Source organism: Halyomorpha halys, unplaced genomic scaffold (genome assembly GCF_000696795.3).
Source record: "Halyomorpha halys isolate HHAL.00 unplaced genomic scaffold, Hhal_1.1 Scaffold237.1, whole genome shotgun sequence".
In the NCBI taxonomy this organism is placed as follows: domain Eukaryota; kingdom Metazoa; phylum Arthropoda; class Insecta; order Hemiptera; family Pentatomidae; genus Halyomorpha; species Halyomorpha halys.
Genome location: NW_027112495.1, coordinates 433,723 through 444,377, shown reverse-complemented (window position 1 = coordinate 444,377; position 10,655 = coordinate 433,723). Strand labels below are relative to the sequence as shown.

At 30.2% G+C, this 10,655-nt stretch overlaps 1 protein-coding gene across 6 annotated transcripts in view; it reads right to left on the bottom strand.

The window, feature by feature from the left end:
* The window catches only part of Myb (proto-oncogene like protein Myb), an 83,544-nt gene that overhangs the window by 42,637 nt on the left and 30,252 nt on the right, over positions 1-10,655 (bottom strand). For 2 of the 6 annotated variants that reach the window (XM_014419393.3, XM_067050333.1), the window contains exon 1: positions 2,602-2,773. The exons of 3 other annotated variants lie outside the window; for them this stretch is intronic. In XM_014419393.3, coding sequence (XP_014274879.1) covers positions 2,602-2,669 — 68 coding nt within the window. In that variant the 5' untranslated portion in view covers positions 2,670-2,773. Of the gene's footprint in view, positions 1-2,601; positions 2,776-10,655 lie in introns of those variants that run through there. One more of the 6 variants, XM_014419395.3, reaches the window with a different exon arrangement.

Here is a 10,655-nt window from a genome sequence, read left to right as displayed (position 1 = left end):
ATATATAAACAAAAAACAAACAACTTTATCAATTCTTTTAACCTAATCCAATTAAAAGATGGGTCGAAGCAAATACACATTAAAGACTTTTAGAATTGGAAATAGGAGGAACGCTTCCGTGAGGGAAAACAAAGAGGGCTATTTGTTACAACTTACCGTTCAATATTTGACTTAGCATAGCTTTTGTTTATTTATTTTTAAATATCTTTTTCTGATTTAAATTTAAAGGTAAAGTTTTCATGTTAATTATAATCAATGGGACTTGATCCTAATCCATGACGATATTGCACTGCGATGTTTATTATTATAAGCAATCTTTTATTGTGAAGTTTTTCAATTTAAAATAAAGCAACACTGTTTTGCAAGTGAGATGAACTAACTCCAAACATAACAGAGTCTACTATTTATAATATTGTTTTCTAATTGAATGTTATAGTCTAAACCACTTCCCAGGTCTCGAAAGATGATGTTAGGAAATGAATAAAAGTGAACTGTTTTCCAGTATTGTAACAGGTCTGTGGAATGCCCTTTAAATATAAATAATATGGGAAAGATCTGGTTTCAAAGAGAAGTAAAATCGGGGCAAAGGTAAGAGGGTATTAAAGAGAATTATATAATTGAAACGACGGATAATGATATTAGGGAAGTAATAAATGCATTAAAAATGTTATGTCTTTGGAGAGATATAAGTCACTAGGTTGGTTTTTCAATGTAACTCAAGTATACTAAGACACGAGAAAAAATGTTTCCATGAATAATGGTTCTAAGAAAGTTGCTAATTAGTTGTTTTTCTTAGCGGTCTCATCCATTATTACTGGGTTAGAGAGCTGAAAATAATATTGGAATAAATATTGCTAATAGAACATAATCAGTTTGAGTCACAAGAAATGGGATCAAAATTAATGAATACGCTTAAGTGTGAAGGTAAGGTGATTTTATTTCATATTTCTACAGTAATAAATAGCTAATTACTTTATAAAATGAATTTATAAACATTTTGATTTGTTCCATTTTAGACTACAAACTGAAAGAAAATTATTGTAAATCTGTTCATGGAAAAAAAAATTTAAGTGAAATCTATTTGCTCAGAGAAAAAGCAAAACTAGTCAATTCATTACCGCAATATAAAACAGGCCTAACTTTTAATAGCACACTATTTTCACAGTAGCAAATTCTATAATCTTCGTCCCTAAAACAGATATTGGTCTTTAGTGTAAGAGACGGTATATTAAATATAAAATATTCTAAAGTTATATATACATTAATCAGTTAATCATACCTTATGTTTTAATTATCACAATCAATTCGAATCATACATGGAAAATAATTTTCCACGCCTTTAAGAATTAAATAAAATTTAAACATCAGAATTTTCAATAATATATTAATGAATCTACTGTAAAATACTTTTAAATTAATTCATTGATATTTTGTACTTGCTATTTTCATAATATACTCAAATTCCTATTAATGAATGAAGTAAGACAAAATAACTAGAATAATAGTGAATCCACTACGATGCACTTAAAATTAATGCCATTGATTAATACATTTTCTAATAGAGAGGGTTAAAAGAAATTATTATTTTCAATTTACATTTTGCCTTGAAAAAGAAACAAGTTGGAAGAAGTACGATGATTAAGGTAACAAAAAAAATACGAAGAGCTATTATTTATTTATTAACATTTTTTTCAAAAATAAGGGATAAGAAAAACATTTTATCGTGAGAAGACTGGTAAACTAAAAGATTCATTTTGGAAGTTTTAATCCCAGGAACATTAATTGCCATAAATAATTTAATAGAATAGATGAAATAATTTCTATCTGCGAATCAATGATGTACAATGAATTTTTGATAGTTATTGAAAGAAAATAAATAGCCAACTTCTATAGATCAATAATTATTTGCAACATATACACATATATAGTTATATAAAAAAACCTTTTATATACATCTTATTGATGATTAAAAAATAAGAAATTTATAAGAATAAGCTAATTTGTCCAGAGTATATACACGATAAAGGAGTTTGTGGGTCAACGAACAAGGAGCCCTGCAAGAAACACGACCATCTGCCGCCTCGAGGGGGATTATTCTACTAGTTTTGGCGGGCTTTATTAAATTGAAAAAAAAACTTGATATAACAGGTCTGTAAGTTGTATTTAAGTTCACTCCACCTGTAGTTACACTTATTATTAAATAAATAACGTTGAAATGATCTATTTTAGGCTCTGTAAAATAAATAATTAAATTAAAAAAACAACGTAAAAACCAATTTTGATTAACATTTGAGTATATAAGGATCATTCACCACTTTTAAACCGGCTATTGATTATATTTGGTTAATTCTTTAAAAAATATTATTCTAAAAAAAAGATCTTTCTACAAGACCTTTTGCAACGAACTACTTACAACAGTAAAAAATAAAACTACTGGTCAATTTTATCATTTTATGAAAATACGTAATTTAATATTACAAGAAGGGAATTACGTACAGCTATAAAATATATTTAAAAACTTTACGGAGAGTATTTTTAATCCAAGGAATGAGATAAAAAACAGAATTGACTGTATCGACCAAGAAGAAAAGTTGCAATTACCTGTTGCTATCAGGAAAGGAGTCGTACGATTCTTGTGGATAAAATAGGAAATGGCCGCCGTTAAACATGATGACATTGAGAAAGAAACGAACGTACTGAAGAGATGACTGGGGAACAACCCCTGGGAACCAGTGCCCACTGGAGTGGGGTAACCAACACCTGCCCTAGGGGAACCCCACACCCCTCGCGTCCTTTATTCCAGTCTCGATAAAAGAATAACTCCACGCGTTTAGCAGGAAATCACTGTCCAACAATTACATAAACTATCATCTCACTTCTTAAATTATAAATATTATGAATTTAATGACTAATCTAAAAGATTGTCTACGGTAGCTACAGTATTTGACCGAATATAGGTCGACCACGTATAATATTTATCTGCAGCAAATTTGCAAAAGTATTTTCAGCTAACAAATAAATGAGTTGCAAAGTTAATGTACTAATAAGAAATCAATTTCCAAATTTATCATATAAATCTCTCTTAAAAAAAAAAAAAATGCTTAAATTGGGTGTTACACAGATAAATTCCATCATATCTTTTAATATTATGATGAATTATTCAAATAAGAACATAAGTGGGCCAATAAAATTCTTGGCACACATAATTTCTTTTTTGTTTCCACCTCCATGTTTCAAATTGGGTCGCACATGACAAGTTTGGATCTTGATATTAGGTTTTCGCTAAACATACTTGCGGCTATTAGAGCCGAAAATATTAAATTTACTTTCATCTGAAAAAATAACATTTAAGAAATTTTATGTTCACTTGTTTTAGCCATGATTTAATAGCAAATATAGACCGAGTACTGAGTTTTATTGTTATCAGTGTATCATTGTTAATCCTCATTCCTTACCTATTGCAAGAAAAGGAATTTATTTGTTTTGGCTGAAGCTGATGGTAAAGATTTAAAACTGTGCCACTACATTTTTATCCTAAAAATTTCTTTTTTGTATGATTACTTCAAACTCATCTTCGAATTCCAAATATTGATCGCTTATAAATGCTAATTATGTAGGGCCACTTATGACGTAAAAATTAGTGCTACAAAATATCTTAATCCTATTGAGATTTATAGAAAAGAGGAAGTGTGCTAATATTTTTTTTACCCAGTGTAGGTACTTAAATTGAAACTTTTGAATCGAGTTTTCGTACTTTAAAAGAAAATTGCTTATTAGTAATTGAATAAAATTTAATTTTTCTATTTCCGTGAAAACTATGTTACTAATAGGTTATTTATTAATTTAACCATTTCTAGTTGAAATGGAAAGTAAAATATTATTAATCTGTTTAATTTGTATTAGTGATTTCCGAGTTATGATTAAAGATGGTTTATTCAACCTACCTATTTAATCATTTTCTTTTAAAACTTTTGTTTCTTATTTAACTTCAATTAGTTTAGCATTCTCAAATCTTAATCCTACGCCAGTTATTCTTCTGTTTTAATTATATGTTATCATCCTCATCTTGATCAGACCATTTGCCTTCAACGTATGTTAGGAGATTCTATTATATTGGATCTTGAGGATCAGTCAGTAAGACAACTATAGTTCCCTTCCGAAATTTCCCAACATACCAGTTATCAAAATATCTATTAGCTATACTAAAGTACTTTTCCACCAACAAATACAACATTAAAGACTCCTTTGAATACCAAAGAAATATCACCAGCATTCGAATTCCACAAGGGTACAAACTCGTTTCATTAGACGCATCATCATTGTTTACTAATATACAGATCACAAGAATAAAAACTAATGAAAACAAATGGAACAAACTCGAAACTCACAAATATTCCCGAAACACAATTCATTAAACTACTAGACTTATGTACGGATCGAGAATATTTTCAATTTAACGAAAAATTCTATACCCAAAAATTAGGATGCCACAATTTTAGCAGATATTTATTTTGAAGATTAATTAGATACAGTAATTCCCCTAATCCCATTTCATATTCCATTTATATAATATATAAATTTGTTTACTATATAATGACTAATACCAACCAAGAATAACGAAAATTAAATAGTATTAAAAAAATTTAACAACTATTCCTACTGATTAAATTTTAGATATAATTCGAAATAGACAAGAAAATACCATTCTTAGACGTACTTTTAATTAGGAACTCAAATGGGGAAATAGAAACAAAATGGTGGCAAAAACCTTTCCTTCTGGAAGATATAAACGTTGTCAATGTCCAAAAAGAGATCAAATCAATACCTATACTAAACATTTAATAACCCAGGAACGAAAATTATCATCACCTAGAAACCAAAAAAAACAACAGAATACAAGTGGTAGATCTCCTGTTAGCAAATGGGTAATAAACTAGTTTGCCAATTACTAAAACAAACAATGACACAACCTAAGCCCCAAGAAACCAACAGTAAGAGATACTATACAATACCTTAGATACTAACACTCTCATAGAGGATATCAAAAACCCTAAACAAAAACGAATATGCTATTACTTATATAACACAGCCACGTCATCCAAACTTTACACCGAAAGAAAAAATATATACAGTGTATGTATGTGTAATATTCCCTGGGAAGAGAACTGAGGGAAATCGTATTTTGAAACTTCGGGACAGAATCTCAAAAAAAGGGTACATTAACACAAACACAAATATGGCTGTACCTCTAAAACAAAAAACCCTATTAAACCTGACAAGACTGCACTCACCACACATTTCAGACTAACAGGACATATTAATTTTGATACAGCTGAAATCATACATTGGGGAAAACAACTTCAAGCGAAATCTAAAAGAAATGATCACTATAGAAAAATCAGGACATAAAAAAAAAAAAAAAATAAAATATAAGAAGTACAAAATTTAAATTAATTTTATTCCAACCTCATAAACACATAAGACATAATTAACGACACTAAATATGAATACAAAACAGAAATAACGGACTGACTACCTGTTAGAAGGAACGGTTACGTATTGGAAAACCAAAACAAACCCACATTTATCTTCCTCTGTTTCACCCCTACCCAGTTCTTGGACAAACCTTCAGTTCGTTGTATCACAGGAATGTAGGACACACTGTAATAGACAAATGTAAGAAATGTTTTTATTAAGTAATATTTTTATTGTAATTGTTATTAATCTTAAATAATACCCTGCACATTGTGATTTTAAATAATTAGTTGAAGAAATTCTTTGTTTAGTATATATATAAATAAATCCGAAGCTCCAGCGACGGATGAAACTCAAACTCACTTAAAAAGAATGCTATAATAGTCTAGAACCAATAGTTTATTTATTGAAATGAAAATGACAGGACTTTATCAAAGTGTTTAATAGGAAAAAAGTAGGGGATGATAATATAAATTTCGTTAAAATCGGTACGTAGTAATATGGTTAAAAATATATTAACAGGGCTAAAAATGTTTTTTGAAAAATAAACACGTAATAGAACATTAAAAGGCCAAATGAATTAACTAATGACGATTGCAACCGGTTCACAACAAACAAAGGTGTGTTTTCGCAAAATAAATAAATAAAGATTAGAAACCGCGATATATGATTATATTTGGACATTTAATTACAGGGTTTGCAGTTGGAACTTGTTTTAGGACTTAAATGATGGCTTTTGTCGGTAACATCCCACAATAAATATTTTTTTCAAAAACATAAAAACAGGTATTACCGAGAACGGTTTCCTAAAAAAAAACCCAAAATTGTCCTAGAATAACTTTACTTTTCTTATTTAAAGCTGTTTGGTCATCGAGAGATGTTTTACAATACTGATTTTCTGAAATATATGTGAGGTGCGATTTCGTACCTAAAACGCGTTTGAGAATCAGGTATTTACTTTTAGTTACCTATATTCCTTTTTACTTACCTATATTACTTTCAATTACCTTATTCCTAAACAACAATCCAACACAATTCCAATCATACGTTAAAAACCTTGGTGTCACTATCATTGAGACCAAACTCTCTCCTGGAAAAACTAAGTCTCCGACATTTCCCGTCGTACCTTATCCACCCCCTAAAGAGTTTTAATTATCTTCGTCACCTACTTCCTTTTGAAACCCGTAGGGCCCTAGTTACTTCCTCAATATTCCCCCACTTTGTTTTGGTTCGTTAAATTATTGCTATGTGGTTTACGGGTTGTGTCTGGGTATCTTGAAGTAAAATTAAAACGGTTAATTAATTGCTTTGTACGATTCATCTGTGGGATCCCCAGGGACGCCTCTGTCACCCGATTTTATGAAGAGTTGAAGTGGCTTTACCCCTCCTTTCGTCGTAAATATTTTGTTGCTTCCTTATTCTACCAAGTTATCCAATCCCGCCGTCCATCTCTGATACTCTTCAATTTAAACCCTCGGAGCGTTCCCGCAATACCCACTCACAGCCTTTAGACTTATATGTAATTGTCCATCAAATCGCAGCCTTTGGTAGATCTTTTCTTATCCGTTCCTCTTCCCTATGAAATTCTATTCTTGTGACTTGGTTTTGTGTCGGTGCGTGTGTGAGAACATACTAGCTGAAAAACGAAAAATTGTAAGAAACTTAAATTACAAACAAACTTTTTCTACATACAAAAATCGACCGACCAGAAGTTCCACTTCATAGAATACATTTTTCCTATTTTCTCCAAAACGGCTCAAACGATTTTGATTAAACTTGGTGACTTGATGAGCAATTAAGTGTTTTGTAATACCAAATAGAATGGACTAACAGGACTTAATACCTAATTTTCAAAAAAACTCCCTCTAAAGTATTATATTTATTTGGAAAAAATAACCAGTTCTCATTGTAAGTAATAGTAAAAAAATTATAAATACAAATATTAAAGAATTTTGTAAATAACTAAAGGAGAGAAAATAGAAAATACGATTCGAACGATAAAAGCCGAGACCGATGCATTGCCGATTGCATGGTAACTATGTTACACCGTTGTATTCTAGGCTGAAACAACAATTATATTTTTATATACATATAGTTGACCTTATAACTAAAAATAAGGAGGATTATTAGGTAATTATTAGATTATCAGGTTGAAACAAGTGGATTTGGGTGGTTGGGAAGTTTATTATGGAAGGAATGGTATCTGGTTCTGGCTAAATCGGCAACATAGGGGACATTGAGGTCCTGAAGGATAACTCGATTTGTGAGAAAGTAAGGAGCATTAAGGATGACAAAAACCTAAATTTCTTTTTTGTAAAAAAATTAACTGAAATTAATCGCCTGGGCAGAATAGCCTACAAACATTTTTTAAATTATAGGATGTGAGGTACAAAATTATATTTATGGTATACTAAACTATTATATTTATTAGTAATAATACTGTTTGTTAAAAATGTATGTATAATTAAAGCTGTTATTAATAGATTCTCGACAACCATAAAAATAGTGATAACTTCAACACGAGCCACTAATCTATACAAAACTTGCGAACGTAAGTAAGTTAGCAATTGAAAAATCTGTGATGCGCACACCACCTACGGCAGCTCTCGGAGGGGAGTGTGGGAGTGTTGGGGGAAGTCTGGAGCCTGGCTTCCATTTTAGCGCCCTAAATGATAGGCGCCACCAGATTACATCGGATAAACATTTAAAATGTTTAAACCTCAGCGAATTTGATGACTTGAGACTATTAGCAACTTGATGACTCGAGAATTGAAGTTTTTTCTTTTCTTTTAAGAGAGATATCTCGCCAAAATATTATTAATATTTAGTTTTAGGTTTATTATTTTCAATAACGAACATTTTTAATAAAAAGAGAGAAAAATATATCCAATCCTTGATAAACATGAGATGTTAGGTTTCAAAATACGTTGAATATAAAAAAAAATAACCGAATATTTTATTTTTATTTTTGTATTGGTATAGCTGATGATACAAAGACGTTATCATTTACTAATATAATAAATAGTTTTTTTACACAGTAAAACATTCAGAAAAATTTGTAGGTTTTTTACTATTCAAATTGGCATAATTTTCCATTCATTTTTAAAATGCTCTATCGTGACATTGTCTGGAGTTTTCGGAAGATTATATTATATAAGTATAGAGAGAATTTTGATAAATAAATAATACTGTATAACCGCAAATCTTGATTTATCCTTAGTTATACGTTTATCGTTGCCCACGCTCAGCGGAGAAGGGGGTGAGTTAAAGTCAACTAAAAAACAAAAATAATTGCAAAAGAAAAAAAAACAATAAAGAATAAATTACTCCTTAGGCGCCACGTTATTTTTTCTTGGGAATAACGAAAACCCCGAAGCATTATGCCCACAATATAACTAAAATATACCCCTATATAAACAATTGTTGAATTATGACTACTGGCGAATACCTTTACATGTAGATAACAGAAAACCTAGGGGTGTTACCTATCCACCTGTTGAATTATCGTAATATTCCGTGAACAACAAAAAAAATAATATAAGTAAATTAACAAGTTTAAAGCAGAGAAAGAACAGCAGAACTATATGTACAAAAGTTTAATAATAAGAAGAAATATATATATAGAGAATGAAAAAGGAAAAAAAAGAATTCTTATCAATTAATAAAACAATTAAAACTTATAGGTTGACTTAACCTTAATAACTATATTTACATTATTATCCAAAAGAATATACAATAAAATTTAGTTCAAACCCCACGTAGTCCTTGGGTGCACTCCTGGCCGAACATAAGGTTGTCCGATATTTCCTTTACGGTCACCGTCTCACCATTCCAGAATTATAGAGATGTAATGCCGCAACTCTCCTATCCAAGACGTGCTGAAGATTCGTTGCTACGCACTCCACTATATCTCCACTTCTAGTGTTAATGACCGTCTATTGAAGTAAAACACCATAATTTTGAAAAACAAAATATATATGACAACATTTCTCATATGGTGATATTACGGTTCAAACAGTAAAGGCAGAGGGCCTTTAAACTATTACCACTTCACATTGAACAATCGTAACGTGTTTCAAAATGAAACTGTCACCTTCAAAAAACCAAAACCCACTCGTCTGAACATACGTGTTCCAAAATCAAACTGTCGCCTTCACAAAAACAAAACCCACTGGTCTAAAACATATCGCTCGTGTTTTGTTTTCATCATGACAACCGTAACTCCTCTTGTCTACACAGATCTTGCCAGTGTGTTTTATTTCACCATGGTAACCGTAACAACTGATTTATAATATTTATAAAATATTATAACAAATTTTTAGTGTTATTTTTATTCATGTTTTTTTTTTTAATTATTCAGTGCTCTTTGGATTCATCAAAATCCTAAGCAAACTTATCTTTATAACCTAACCGAAACGTCGAAAAAATGTAAGTAATGAGAATTTAAAAAACAAATAACTAATTATGGTATGCACGGTGTAAATAGTAAAAACGCTAAGTAACCAGTAAATATTTTATACGAAAAAGTATATATTTGAATATTATAATGTAAATGAGGTTTTACAAAAAATTCAAAATGATGCAGAGGTTCCTCGAGTTAAATAAACTCATATAATCATTTGCCGCCTATCATATAAGATAGATGTGACACCCACAATCCTTCCTCCAACCACAGCCGTCTTCAATTCTAGTCTGAATTCTTATACAGAAGATTCTGCCTTTTTTCCCTAACTCATAGATCGAGCTGTTAGGCCAGTAAAAGTTTTTGATTTGATTTTCTAATGATGATGATGACCTGAATAGGCAAAAAGTCCAAACAATAATTGATGATTTTTTAAAAGACTTTCTCAAAGTTAGAGTTTTAAATTAAATTGATTGCTCACACTCAATCACACTGCATGCCTCTAAACACGCAATGTAAAATAACGATCGAAACTTTCAAATTCTAACGACTTTTTAAAAGATATATACCTTGGTCATTAAATCCTTCCATGATTGGTGATTTTTCTTCCTATAAGAAGAAATGCATTCGGAAAAAGAAATAAATTGAAATCGGTGACGAATGTTGGCTGGAGGTCCATTTGTTTTGTATGATAAAAAATTTTTTTTTTTTTTTTTTTTTTTTTTAAAATTTTCGTACTTTAAAAAAAAAATGCTTAAATTGGGTGTTACACAGATAA